General features: G+C 42.4%; 1 protein-coding gene across 1 annotated transcript in view; it reads left to right on the top strand.

Moving 5' to 3' along the window:
• The window catches only part of ARHGEF3 (Rho guanine nucleotide exchange factor 3), a 241651-nt gene that overhangs the window by 67391 nt on the left and 159447 nt on the right, over positions 1–14813 (top strand). The window contains exon 2 of the mRNA XM_075183262.1: positions 2400–2466. Within this exon, the coding sequence (XP_075039363.1) occupies positions 2400–2466 (67 nt within the window). The remainder of the gene's footprint in view (positions 1–2399; positions 2467–14813) is intronic.

The raw sequence follows: 14813 nt of genomic DNA, 5'->3' as shown, positions 1-14813 counted from the left end.
CGTGTCCTATACCCTTGTGGGCCACAAAGGGTGAGACAGTGACAGTGTCTTTCTCTAACTTATTTCAGTATAGCTTTTGATTGGGGCAGCACAGTGGCCTAGTGGTTAGCACTTCTGCCTCACATCACTGGGGTCATGAGTTTGATTCCTGACCATGGCCTCATCTGTGTGGAGTTTGTATGTTCTCCCCGTGTTTGCGTGGGTTTCCTCCGGGTGCTCCGGTTTCTTCCCACACTCCAAAAACATACTGGTAGGTTAATTGGCTGCTATCAAAATCGACCCTAGTCTCTCCCTCTCTGTCTGTGTGTGTGTGTGTGTATTTGGGAATTTAGACTGTAAGCTCCAATGGGGCAGGGACTGATGTGAATGAGTTCTCTGTACAGCGTTGCAGAATTAGTGGTGCTATATAAACGATGATGATGATGTAAGTAAATGATGATGATGATGATATTGCACAGACTGAATTGTCCACCATGTTGCACTGACCCCTAGTGGCAGGCACTTAGCATATCACCAACTTAAACAGCAGAGACCTCATTGCAGATTACATTGGCAACCACATTGCAGAGATGCTTTTGGCAGCAACGTGCAGACCTCTCATTAGCGTACAGAGACCCCATTGCACATGTCCTGTCAGCATGCACAAACCACATTGCACAAAGTCCAAACTATTACTGAAGTATCAATTCTCGGCTTGAGATGTCTTAAGTAGCATGCACATGCCAAATGTTTCCTAAATGTTTCATTTGGCTAATCTCACAATCTTGGGAATGGTGTTGGTGGCGTCTGGGAGAGTGAAAGGTAAATATTTTTGAGGTTTGGACGGAGTTGCTGGCAAAACGCCTTTTTATTCTTGTTCTAAAATAACATCATTAATTGATAATTGAGTAAAGCAGAGAAGCAATAGGTATGGTTTACACAAAGTATAAACAACTATTAAGTATATTATTTTTCTTCTCATCTTCTGATGTAAGAAATTTGGAAAACTTTATGAATAGTCACACCGCTCATATGGATAAAATGATTACTTCAAATATAAAGCTATAAAAGTCGATGTTTGCTATTTCAACATTAAGATAGACGTATGAATGTCTTAATATGCTTTAAAAATGTGAATAAACTATGGTGCTCCCACTTTATACCACCCCATAGAAACACAACAGAGGATATATTAACTAAACTGTGGGTTTGAACAAGTGGAGATGTTGCCTATAGCAACCAATCCTATTCTAGCTTGCATTTTGTAGAATGTACTAAATAAATGATAACTAGAATCTGATTGGTTGCTATAGGCAACATCTCCACGTTTTCAAACCCACAGTTTAGTGAATATACTCCCTAGGTCTATTCTGCATAAAAGTGCATTTAAATGAATTTCATTATATGTCACACTCTTTAGAAAGCAATCCTCACTATAATGCCAATTTTGGTTTGTGTTCTAAGCTGGTGGTATGAAGAGGGACCACTATAGTATGACAAATTATTGCACATACCTAAAGAAAACCACCACTACCCCCGTTTTATTTAAAAAAATAATTTAAATTGAATGGTATCCCATACTAGCACACAGTATAATAAAATATATTGCACCTATATATAAATATTATTGTTTATTATTATTATTATTGTTAGTGGTTTTAATGTCAATATTTTCATAACACAAATTCTCAAAACAGTCTGTAAATGTCAGATTCAAAACCAATCCACAATCCAATTGCTAATATCACTATGAATTATATTTTTAATGTCAACTTTTACTTCTTTTTTAAGCACATTTTTGTGAATTTGTTGAATTGTCTTAAAGTATTGTTATACTGATGCCAATATATTCTGCAGTGCTGTAGTAAGTCTCTAAAGTACAAAACCAGGCAGTGGGTGACCTAGTAAAATGTAAACAAAAACATGCTGTACGCTAAAAAAGGTCGATAAGCATGAAAACCGTGTGACATATGAAAATATACTTTTCGGGCTGTTTTTATCAGTGGCTGTTTTTAATGGCCGACTTATAACAAAACTCCTGTGAGAGTTTCGCTCTGTGCATCGATTAAGTAGCAAATGGGCCTTGAGGTGTTGACAGGATCCTTTGTTTACGTCTCACGTGAACTGCTCTCTCCAGTATAGTCATTCATAATCTGCAAGGTTCTCTGTTACCATTACAGCTCATAGGGGAAGCAACTGGTAAGAGAGTATTAGGTATCAGCTGAGCCCCTCTGCCAGCTCATTTTTATGTTTACAAAACCAGGAGAAAATTCGTCTTCAGATATAAAGTGTCAGGAAGTCCAGACTGTTGCTTTGTGCAGTTGCCGTATCATGTGTGAGCTTGTATTAGGTGAGTGACTGTGAGTTATGCTCGTCAGGTACAAAATAAACAGTGTTTTTTCTCTTGTCTCTCCCTGCAGGACAACATGGCAGCCAACTAATTCCTTCTCCCTGTTTCCTACACCTAAAGGCTGGAACTTCAAAGGGGTAAGATTGAATTATTTATTTATGTGAGATGTTTTGTATGTATAAGTGTGGTGTTATAAAAGATAGATTTATGAAACCTTCTTAAACAGTAAACTGGAGGTATTGCCCATAGTAACCAATCAGATTCAATCTATCATTTTCTAAAATGTACTAGATAAATGACAGATAGGGGCATATTCAATTAGCTTTTGGATTCGCGGCAACGCGCCGGAACAGCCGCGAAACGTAATACACGGTACCGCAATAACGTGGATTTTCGTTCGCAGCCCATAGGGTTGCGAACGAAAATCCGCGTTAATTCGGTACCGTAATACCCGCAAGAACGCGCACTTTTTGCGGTAACGCGCGTTACCGCGAATCCAAAAGCTAATTGAATATGCCCCATAGAATCTGATTGGTTGCTATGGGCAAGACCTCCATTTTTTATTTTAAGTAGGTTTGATAAATTTACGCCAAGGAGAGAATGCTATACAGAGCAGTTCCAGGTATGCAGATAGTTATGGGCCAAAAATAAATCTAAATATTGGGATATTTCTCAGTATCAGATACTATTTGTTATTATTATAATCTATATCAGTGATGGGCAACAGCCTGCCCTCCGAATCTTTCCCTGCCATCCCCAGCTCCTTCCTGTTATATAGTCAGACCTGTTTGTTGTAGCTTGTAACACTTCTATAACATGCCTGCTGATATGGTATTACAGATAGGTGCCTCTTTCTTTGATTACATGTATTGTACTAACCTATTACTGAGGGTAATGTGAAGTGAATCTGGATATATAAAGTACCAACAGTTTGTGCAGAGCTGCGTGATTAGTAAATGTTCTCTACAAACGAGTATAAAAGGGTCAAGAACATTGTGCTGGCAAGAACTGTGCTACATTTAATAATCTGTCAAAGAATAGAATGAACTGGACAGTGTTCTGCAGACATTTATAAACTAATAATCTTCATAAAAGAAAAGAGGATGCCCTGCAAAAGAGGAGCAGTAAGGTTTGTGGATGGTTTATAGGACAATATGTTCAGTCCCCTTCAGTCCCCATGAGAGAAACAGAGAGATCTAGGGGTATATTTACTAAACTGCGGGTTTGAAAAAGTGGAGATGTTGCCTATAGCAACCAATCAGATTCTAGCTGTAATTTTGTAGAATGTACTATATAAATGATAGCTAGAATCTGATTGGTTGCTATAGGCAACATCTCCACTTTTTCAAACTCTCAGTTTAGTAAATATACCCCATAGCATTTGACTGAATTATAAGGTGGAGCATAAGAGTGTCACCAAGGGCAGGATTGTTTCGAATACCATCTCAATTCAGTGACTGAACATATAAGACCTGATTACTTTACAAACGAAAAATGAACCTGGGGGTAAATGTATCAATATGCGGGTTCTTCAACACCCGCGCGTTCAGCCTCTTCCGCGATTAAATTTCAAGCGGCGCTGCATTGTAAAGGGTTAACTTCCCTTTACAATGCAGCGCCGCTTGAAATTTAATCGCGGAAGAGGCTGAACACGCGGGTGTTGAAGAACCCGCATATTGATACATTTACCCCCTGATGTGCGGTTTAAAAATAAACACACATATTTTGTATACGCACGTCCATCTTTAACAGGGAACCGTTCTGAAAATACGTCTGTTGGTGAATACAGGTCTATGTCCCCTCTGCTCTAACAAGCAAGGCTCTGCAGGGAACGTCCAAAACATATGTGGAATAGAAAGTCACAAAAGAACGCACAGAAAAAAAACTATTCAATTAACTTCACCTGTTAATAATATAGTGAGTAATGACAACACAATGAAAACATTTTTTTTTTCCTTTCCATAAAATATATTTATTAGGATGTTCTTAATGTCTACGGTACATCAAATACATTTTTACAGTTGCTCCTGATTGCAAACACATGTTATATATTGCACTTTTGCGTTGTGCGTACCCTGCAGTGAGTACTGTCTGTGGGCATAAGGCAAGTACCGTCAGGGCCGTCTCTTCCATTGGGCACAATAGGCAGGGGCCCAGGGTCCCTGCGGGCCAGGGGGCCCATCCAAGACAGCGCTGAAGAAAAAAATCCTGCAAAAAAAGAAAATACTTACCTTGCAGTCAGCTGGCGATCCGGCTCCCTCCCTGCTCTCCTCCTCCGTGCGGCGCTCGCAGTGCATGACGGGCGTGACGTCATCACGCCCGACATCCATTACGGAGCGCAGTACTGGGGAGTCCCCCGCGCGAAAACAACTATAATCAGCAGGCAGCAGCAGTGACTCGGAAGAAAAGTGAAGAGGATCGCAACGGAGAATAAGCCGAATTAAAAGGTAAGTTAAGGATTTTTTTTTTATTATTTCAAGGGACGCTGACGGCTGACCAGTGCATAAAAAAATGTGATATATATATATATATATATATATATATATATATATATATAAAAATCCCTTTTTTTTTTATGTGTGTGTATGTGTATATATATATATATGTGTATATATATATATATATATATATATATATATATATATATATAGGGGCCCCGGTGCACTGCTTTGCCCGGGGGCCCATAATGTTGTTAAGATGGCCCTGAGTACCGTATAGGCAGAGCGTACTTATACCCTTGTCCAAACGGAAACGTTTCTTGAGACCCGCGTGTACTTGAAAATGGGAGAACGTGCATGTAATTTCCATCTGATTTTAAAACACGCTTTCACTTTCCGTTTCAATAGGAATCAGGCTCAAATAGCTGATGATGATGATAGTGTCCAGCTCCCTCTAATAATACTGCCCAGCAATATTTAATATATTAGGAATCTAATGTAAAAAGCAAAATCTAATATGCAGTGAATGATAATGCCCACTTAATGTAATGTAATGTAATGTAATTGCTAATGTTCAACAAGATCTATTATGCCAGTGGTAATGCCCAGGAATGTGATGTGCCATTTATAATGCAGATTCTTAAATGTCACTGACAATAACCAGCAACATCTCATATACATGATAATGGTCAGCAATATAATGTCAAGCAAGATCTTGCAGTCTAATGCCCAGCAAGATTTAATATAGCATTGATAATACCCTGAAATATTATACGCCAGTAATAATGCCCATCATTGTCAAATAGAGTAGTGATTACTGCCTGTGACAGTGCTCAAAATATTTGCTAGTAGTAATAAAGCGTATTAGTAGTAAAATGCCCATCACTAGCCTTGATGCACAATGAGATGCCGAGCAGTAGTGGTTATGTACAATTAAATGCTAATAATGTTTCTCAGAAATACTCATGACTTGCAGTAATGTCCACAAGGATGCCCCTTACAGTAAAGTGTGCATGCCCCAACGGGATTAGTTTGTTGGTGGGATATTTTGCAGTTGGTTACTTACCCCAAACATATGATGGGGCTGACACAAGTACAGGGCCGGCTATACCACTTGGTGAAGTTAGGCGAGCGCCTGCAATGCCAACAAATGGGGGCCCCCAAAACACTGACTGAGTCGGGCTCCCTAGGAGTTTCAATTAGAATAAAAGTGGAAACAAAGTATTGTGTTTAACTATTTAAATTAATCGCTTCCTACCTTGTTCTCAGGGGCTGATCTAGAGTGTATTTTTGGCGGCCCCACCCCTTCTTAAACTTCTCCCTGCGGCTGTACAGGTCAGTGTCGCTGTCAGCACAGACAGGCAGTCAGTGTATGCTGACCGGCTGCTCTGACTGTTTAAAACACAATCAGAGCAGCCGGACAGGGTTCTCTGTCTTCCTGTCTGTGCTGACAGCGACACTGACCTGCACATAGTGTGCAGACGCAGGGAGCATGGCCCTGCTCGGGCGGGGATGATTAACCCCATCACTCCCCCTGCATCCGCCACTGCTTGTTCTATGATGCAATCACTGACATAGCATTGCAGCACTTTGTCTACACCCTCTCCCGGCACCTGGACTACACAAAATATACACATACTTTGTGATTTATTACAGCTGAAAAACATGTACAGTTTTGATTATGTTTATGCTTTTCATTATTTGTTGATTAGTTTGTTGGTGGGATATTTTGCAGTTGGTGTCCAGAAGTTAGATAAAATAAAGAAAATAGAGATTTAGCTTCTATCATCTCTAAATAACATTTGTACAGTGACAGAATTGCATCAGGCATACAACCTCTTCTTGAGCAGTATTGGGGCTTCCACCATTTTCAGACAACAATCAGTGGCCTCAGACATGCTTCTGGTTTTAATTTTTTTTCAGAGGATGTAATTATTTGCAAGGGTAATTCCCATTAATTAACACTATTGACTATATATATATATATATAGCGACTGGCATTTTAGATTTAAAGTTCTGTAACTTAGGTCAGTGCCCACTGTGGGGCAGTATGGTGCTAATATCTGCTCACCGGCATCACCATCTATCTGTATTGTGACCATAGAGATCGGTGCTTTGTGCAGTGTGAGTAAACACTGAGACTACTAGAAATATATATTAGAATTTTTTTTAAAAAAATGTAAAATAATTTGCGATTGATTTTGTTGGATTAAAACTTATTCCATGATAACTGTTTATCATACTCTCAAGACTGAGTCCCCTTCAAAAAGACAGGCTGATGTAGAAACAAAATGGGTCTCATTTACGTTCGGACGTCCGTTTTCGCTGCATACGGTGTGTGATTCTGCACTGCGCATGCCCACAAGTGGACATGACACCAATGAGCACAATTTCAGGCAATTCATGTGAGCACGCAACTGACACGACTGACTACAACTTGAGAGGCGGCATGTGGGATGGAATGGACAGACTAATGTAGGTCATACTTGCCAACCTTTGCATAGTTAATTCCAGGAGATCGCGGGTAGAATGCGTGGTTGGAGAGCAGGAGGGGGTGGGGTGCGGTCAAACGATTCACAGAGAATCGCGTCATTACGGCAAATAAATTCCAGTATGCGGGATACTCGCCTGCTCTCCCGGGAGCCCGGGAGACCTATACGGTTTTCGGGAGTCTCCCGGACATTCCGGGAAAGTTGGCAAGTATGATGTAGGCCATGCACAGAGAGGGCGTTCTGACTCAGATGTGGCTGATTCAAGTCCTGTATTTGTCGTATGTATGTTTGTTTTCAGCCGTATCTTTTGTACTCACCACAGGGCAGGTGTAAATACCGACTGATAGTGATGGCTCACATGGAATAGTCTTTCAATTCTAAATTACACGTATTCGTGCCACTAGCTATCACAGAACATGTGTATGCAACTAAGATATACTATAAAAACACATTGGGCCTGATTCATTAAGGAAAATAAAGCCAAACAAATAAGTAACTTTGCACCTGGGCAAAACCATGTTGCATTGGAGGGGGATTTAAAATTAAAATGTGGGGACAGATTTATAGTTGAAATACGGTATGTCCTAAATCAACTTTTAATGTCAGAGTAAAAATAAAGCTATCAAGTATTTTTGTGCTACATGAAAAAACAGCCAGTAGTTTCCTGATGTGAAAAATAATAAACTAATTTGCACTCCTTGCGTTGTAACATGGTTTTATCCAGGGGAAAACGTACTCATTTTTTTGCCTTACTTCCCTTAATGAATCAGACCCATTGTATGCACAGTACACATTAAATTCATCTTTATATATGTAATTAATGTAAAAAAAAATGCTATTTAAAAATAAATATATAAATTATTATACTGGTAACAGTAGTTCTTTTAATTTACAATAAAAAAATGTATGCGTTCTGATGTGAGGTTTTATTATACATATGCATGTGTGTATACAGCAGTCTGTTGTGTGTGCTTATGTACGGCAAGTACCGCTTAGGCAGAGCGTATTTCATCCAGACTCAAATTGAAATGTATCTTGTGATATGCTTTTGGACATGAATCAGTGTCTAATGCAGTGGTTCCCAAAGTGTGCGCCGCGGCTCCCTGGGGTGTTGTGGTGCTGTCACAGGGGTGCAGCGGCCAGGGGAAAAAACAAAACACAAAACTTACCAATCCGGCGACGCCCAGGACCCAGCATCCTCCTCCCTCCTCGCTTCTCACTGAATGTCGGGCGTAACGTCATCACGTCCAACATATTCAGTGAGCAGCGGCAGGAGAGAGGAGGATGCTGGGTCCCGGGCGCCGCCGGATTGGTAAGAAGACAGAAGAAAAGACAGAAGAAATAGAAGAAAGAAGGCCAAGTATGGTAGGTAAAGAAACGGAGAGAGCAATGGAGGGGCAAAAGAATGAAGGAGTGGACGGAGTGTGAGGATGAAGAGGCACACAGTGTGATCGTGAATGGGCACAGTGTGATCGTGAATGGGCACAGTGTGATCGTGAAGGGGCACAGTGTGTGGATGAAGGGGCACACAGAGTGTGAGGATTAAGGAGGGCACAGAGTGTGAGGATGAAGGGGGCACAGAGTGTGTGGATGAAGGGGGCACAGAGTGTGAGGATAAAGGAGGGCACACAGAGCGTGAGGATGAAGGAGGGCACACAGAGTGTGAGGATAAAGGAGGGCACACAGAGTGTAAGGATGAAGGAGGGCACACAGAGTGTGTGGATGAAGGAGGGCACAGAGTGTGTGGATGAAAGGGGCACAGAGTGTGTGGATGAAGGGGGCACAGAGTGTGTGGATGAAGGGGGCACAGAGTGTGATGATGAAGGGGGCACAGAGTGTGAGGATGAAGGAGGGCACACAGAGTGTGAGAATGAAGGAGGGCACACAGAGTGTGAGGATGAAGGAGAGCAGAGTGTGTGGATGAAGGGGGCACAGAGTGTGAGGATAAAGGAGGGCACACAGAGTGTAAGGATGAAGGAGGGCACACAGAGTGTGTGGATGAAGGAGGGCACAGAGTGTGTGGATGAAAGGGGCACAGAGTGTGTGGATGAAGGGGGCACAGAGTGTGTGGATGAAGGGGGCACAGAGTGTGATGATGAAGGGGGCACAGAGTGTGAGGATGAAGGAGGGCACACAGAGTGTGAGAATGAAGGAGGGCACACAGAGTGTGAGGATGAAGGAGAGCAGAGTGTGTGGATGAAGGGGGCACAGAGTGTGAGGATAAAGGAGGGCACACAGAGTGTAAGGATGAAGGAGGGCACACAGAGTGTGTGGATGAAGGAGGGCACAGAGTGTGTGGATGAAAGGGGCACAGAGTGTGTGGATGAAGGGGGCACAGAGTGTGTGGATGAAGGGGGCACAGAGTGTGATGATGAAGGGGGCACAGAGTGTGAGGATGAAGGAGGGCACACAGAGTGTGAGAATGAAGGAGGGCACACAGAGTGTGAGGATGAAGGAGAGCAGAGTGTGTGGATGAAGGAGGGCACAGAGTGTGAGGATAAAGGAGGGCACACAGAGTGTAAGGATGAAGGAGGGCACACAGAGTGTGTGGATGAAGGAGGGCACAGAGTGTGTGGATGAAAGGGGCACAGAGTGTGTGGATGAAAGGGGCACAGAGTGTGTGGATGAAGGGGGCACAGAGTGTGATGATGAAGGGGGCACAGAGTGTGAGGATGAAGGAGGGCACACAGAGTGTGAGAATGAAGGAGGGCACACAGAGTGTGAGGATGAAGGAGAGCAGAGTGTGTGGATGAAGGGGGCACAGAGTGTGTGGATGAAGGGGGCACAGAGTGTGAGAAGGAAAGGGCACAGTGTGATCGTGAAGGGGCACACAGTGTGCGGTTGAAGGGGCACAGTGTGATCGTGAATGGGCACAGTATGATGATTTTGTACATGTTGTTTTATTTTGTTTGATCTTATTCCATTTAATATTAGCTGTAAATTATTCTTTGCCAGAAATATATTTGAAAAAAATATATAAAAATATTCTTTTCCCTTGGATTTATGTGTATTATTTTTGCAGAGAACTTACTAAGTATTTCTGTCCTGCCCTTAATACTTATTACGTTATTTTGACCCAACTACTTATAAAACGGGACTGCTTGGCAATTATTTTGGAGGGGTGCCTTGAAAAAATTATGGAGACTATAAGGGTGCTGCGAACTGAAAAAGTTTGGGAACCACTGGTCTAATGTACGGAAGGGCATAACTGCAATAGTAGCCAATGTATGCATCACTGTATAAGGCAGTGTTGGCTAACCTGTGACACTCCAGGTGTTGTGAAACTACAAGTCCCAGCATACCCTTCCAGCAATAAGCTGCTATATATTGGCAAAGCATGCTGGGACTTGTAGTTTCACAACACCTGGAGTGTCACAGGTTAGCCAACACTGGTATAAGGCAAAGCAACACAAGAATTTAATTAATAATAAGCTATGTAATGCTCCTTGTCCACACAACAAAATGACACAGTAACCACTTATTGGGGAACATTTAGCTGGTGTGCAGGAAAAAGGTCCAATCAGGTTCTGTCTACAAAGCATATGTCTGCTTTATCGGAGTTATAGCATTTTTGCCTTTGTGACCACTTATCTCCTGTATCTGATCCTGTTGTGTACATGTAACATATTTACTCAGAGTTGATGGCCGGGCATAAGGATAATTATACACACACATCACATGTATTGGATGGAGATTGAGAGTGACAGAACAGTTAATGAGGCCCAGAGGCACACCGAGCGGCAGCAGACATCCTGTGGCTCATATTGTGTGGTGCCAAAACACTCTCTCATTGCAGTTAATTGCTCACAAGAAGGAAAAGGATGATGAGGACCCGTGTAAAACCCACAACACTGTTTGTTTACAAACATTACATCACTGGTCCCTTAAATAACATGGAGGAATTAGCTTCCTTACTTCCTTAAGGCTGGATAATACAACACACTGTAAAGTTCAACAGACGTGACATGGAGATGAGCCAAGTCTGTGTAATAAGAGAGGGGATTGGCTTCACTTACTCATATTAGAAATTGTGCATATTGAGGAAACAGAAAAAGGCATTTATAGCTGTGATTCCACGGTGCTGGATCCTCAGAGCCCGCTTATGCATACTTGCCTACTTTCGGCAAGTGAATTCTGGGAGAGGGGCGTGACTAGAGGGCAGGAGGGGGCGGAGCATGGTAAAACAGGTCCTTTTGGCCCCGCCAAGGAAATGCTGTTTTGTCGCGGGGGTGCTGCCAAAATGACGCGATTCACAGCGATTCGCTGCATTTTGCCCAGGCAGTTGCGAGATGTGGGAGACTTGCCTGCTCTCCCAGAAGTCCATGAGACCGACCCGAATTTCAGGAGTCTCCCGGACATTCCGGAATAGTTGGCAAGTATGCGCTTATGCACAATTGGGAGCCATATTGCACTGTGAGGTGATAGTATATTACTCAATCCATCCATTACAGTATCAAGTGAGATCAGTAAACTAAGGGCTTATGTGTTTGGGCTCTGAGAAGCACTTACCATTAAGGGTTAAGGTTTTGTGTTTACACTGCAGAACAGCCAATGGGATTCCACTGTGAGGCGTTTCCCTATTGCCATAAATTTTGCTCACGGGGATGCTGGGTCCTTTTGGTTCGTCATTGTCGCTGATACCGCCCACCTGCCCTACTTAGGTTTATAGTTAGGTTGTTTGACCAATTTTCTTACGTTATGTAGCGGAGGCGCAGTAGGTAGGAGAGATGTGCAGTCGGTGACTAATCGAATGTGCTTCCCTGATTGGTCGCTTGTTATTGCCCCTTTCCAAGTTACGTGACTCTTGACCGTTTCTGCGTGGAGGGTCCCTTGTTGTGCTTTGCATGGCACGGCAATGTCGAGTCTAGAAGGGGAGCAGTCACGGTGACGGCGGATTAGCACCGGCCAATAGTAAAGAAGTGATTCTTAGTTTAGTGGTTGAGCGATTGTCCCCCACGGTTTTTTGGTTGAAGATTAGTTGTTAGGTGACTGCTATGCTGTCACGGCCACCAGGAATGTTTAATATACAAAATAAACGGCGACCTTTAATTTGACAAAAATATGAGTGTCTGTCTCTTAATTCAGGTTTTGCATAATTACACACAGACACATAGGGGGGAATTCAATTGGTCGCGTTACTGCCGAAAATAACGTGGCCTGCGCATTATTACCGATATTACAGTAATACTATGCGTAATTACTGTCAATACGGTAATTTCAACGCCGACTTTTTGCTCACGGCTCGCTGAGCCAGGTTAAATTTACCGGATTAACTGTAATACACTTACCGCAGCCAGAGCTGTAACTTAGATTTCTAGTGCCCTGGGCGAGAAAGACAAATGCCGCCCCCCTAGCCCTCAATTTTAACCAAATTAACCTAAAATATTCCTAAATTACGCCCCCTTCAGCGTTGCGCCCTGGGCGGTCGCCCCTGTCGCACAGCCCTAGTTACGGCCCTGACCGCAGCGGTATTTTGGGGGGAATTGAATCCCCCCCCATATTGTAGGATGGTATAGTGCAAGGAAGGAAAGACTTCACACTATTATTTTGTAGATAGATCTCTACTGAAGGGGACAGGACAGATTAAAATACATGAAATTAAAAAAATGTAACGCAATCCCATTTCTTGTTTTAGTTGAGAAGGTCTTTCTGGGGAAGGGAGGAAGGGGGCATATTTGTTAAATAGGAGGCAGAGGGCTCCATTATGGGGCGTTATGTGAAAGCGGATAACCACTTTAAAGCCTGACAATCCACTTAACCCATACCTTGTTGCGCCTTCGCAAACATCCTTCTCTCGTTCTCCCCTCTCTCCACCAGCTCCGCCTTTCTCTCCCTTACTTTAATGGCTCCCTCCTGTGCCTGTTTGTCCACCCTCCCTTAGGATGTGAGCTCGTATGAGCAGGGCCCCTCTCCCCTCCTGTCTCCATACCTGTTCTTCTACTCCATCTTCGCTCATATGTCTGCCCGGAGTTCTGAAGTATTGGTACTTTGTGTTTATTGCTCTGTACTATGTCACCCTGTATGGTCTCCTGTTTGTATTATGTACGGCGCTGCGGAAACCTTGTGGCGCCTAACAAATAAATGATAATAATAATAATTCTCTAGTTGTTGTCATCCTACACCTCAATATCTGTTACTTGAGACTACTTCCTCGGAAGCCTTAATATTGCATAGTGGTCAACTTTCTTTTGTTGCCCTCCAGGAGATCCCAGAGGGGTGTGTGCCTGGTGGGACATAAGGGGGTAGGGCGAACTGTGTCATTTTGGCCCCACCCCCTAAAAAATCATTATAAGCAGCGAATCGCGTCATTTAGGCTCCCGACAGGCGTGTTGCGGGAGAATTGCCTGCTCTCCCGGGGAGTCCAGGAGACCTACCCAGGATTCGGGAGTCTCCTGGACATTTTGGGAGAGTGGGCAAGTATGCTATTGTCAAGTTTACCATGATTGGTACATATAAAGAGTTCTGTATGGTGATGAGAATATAAACTCCCAGTCTGAAGAAAAATTTCATGTATTAAACTGAATTTAATAGCAGTTTATTGTGCACAAAAAAGCCTGACATTTATTTCAATTTGTAGATGCTGGGTGATCTAGTTTATATGAAAATAGACAGCAATAGGGCAAATATGATATTGTTTGGAAACCACAGTTTCAAAGGGTCACCATGAACCTTGATGTGTTCTAAATTTATTGTAAAATCATTTTACATTATCTAAACCCATCTGTTCTAAACTTTGACATCATTTTTAACTAATTTATTGACTATTACAGACCAAATATTTAATCTTCTACAACTTTAAAGTTCTTTTTTTATATATATTTTTACAAATAATAATATCATATTTTTGTAACAAATAGAGAACTAATTATGTAAACTTTATATCTTTTTGTTTGCCGATGTTGCATATTGTATCTGTAATTTCCTGTTAATCAGGTACACAAATTGAAGAGCAGAGATGGACTTTTGTTCGTTAGTACATTTTTTATATATATATATCATCAGGGCCGAGATCTGTTTCATTTTGTGCAGAATGACATTTATTGTCAAGACTAAATTAACTAAGCTTGGGCACAGATGCGAAAAAAAATGACTCAGATTACACATCTTTCATATAATATCCACCGTGTCCTTGTCGTATGAAATGGTTGCCATGGCAACAAATGACTTTCATACATTAAAAAGTTCAAGCACATCTGCTTCATTTGGCCTTGCTTCCTTTGTGTTGTCTTAGATTGGGACATTTAATTTATTAAATGCTTTAAGGTCCTGTTGTTAACCAGAACATGTGCCCATATGCGTAGCGTAATATGCAGTGTTAAGGGTAAAAGCATACTTGCCAACTCTCCCGGAATGTCCGGGAGACTCCCGCATTTTGGGTGAGTCTCCCGGACTCCCGGAGGAGTATGGCAAAATCCCGCATTTACAGAAATAGGGCCACGCCCCCCACTGTAAAATGACGCTTTTGCGTCATTGCGTCATGGGGAGCGGGTCCAAAATGACGCAAATTTGGAGCCCTGCCCCCCCCCCGCATGCCCACCTCCCCCACTGAAGCTC

Source organism: Mixophyes fleayi, chromosome 8 (genome assembly GCF_038048845.1).
Source record: "Mixophyes fleayi isolate aMixFle1 chromosome 8, aMixFle1.hap1, whole genome shotgun sequence".
In the NCBI taxonomy this organism is placed as follows: Eukaryota; Metazoa; Chordata; class Amphibia; order Anura; family Limnodynastidae; genus Mixophyes; species Mixophyes fleayi.
Note: the sequence above shows the minus strand (reverse complement) of the source record. Positions and strands in the feature narration are given on the sequence as shown.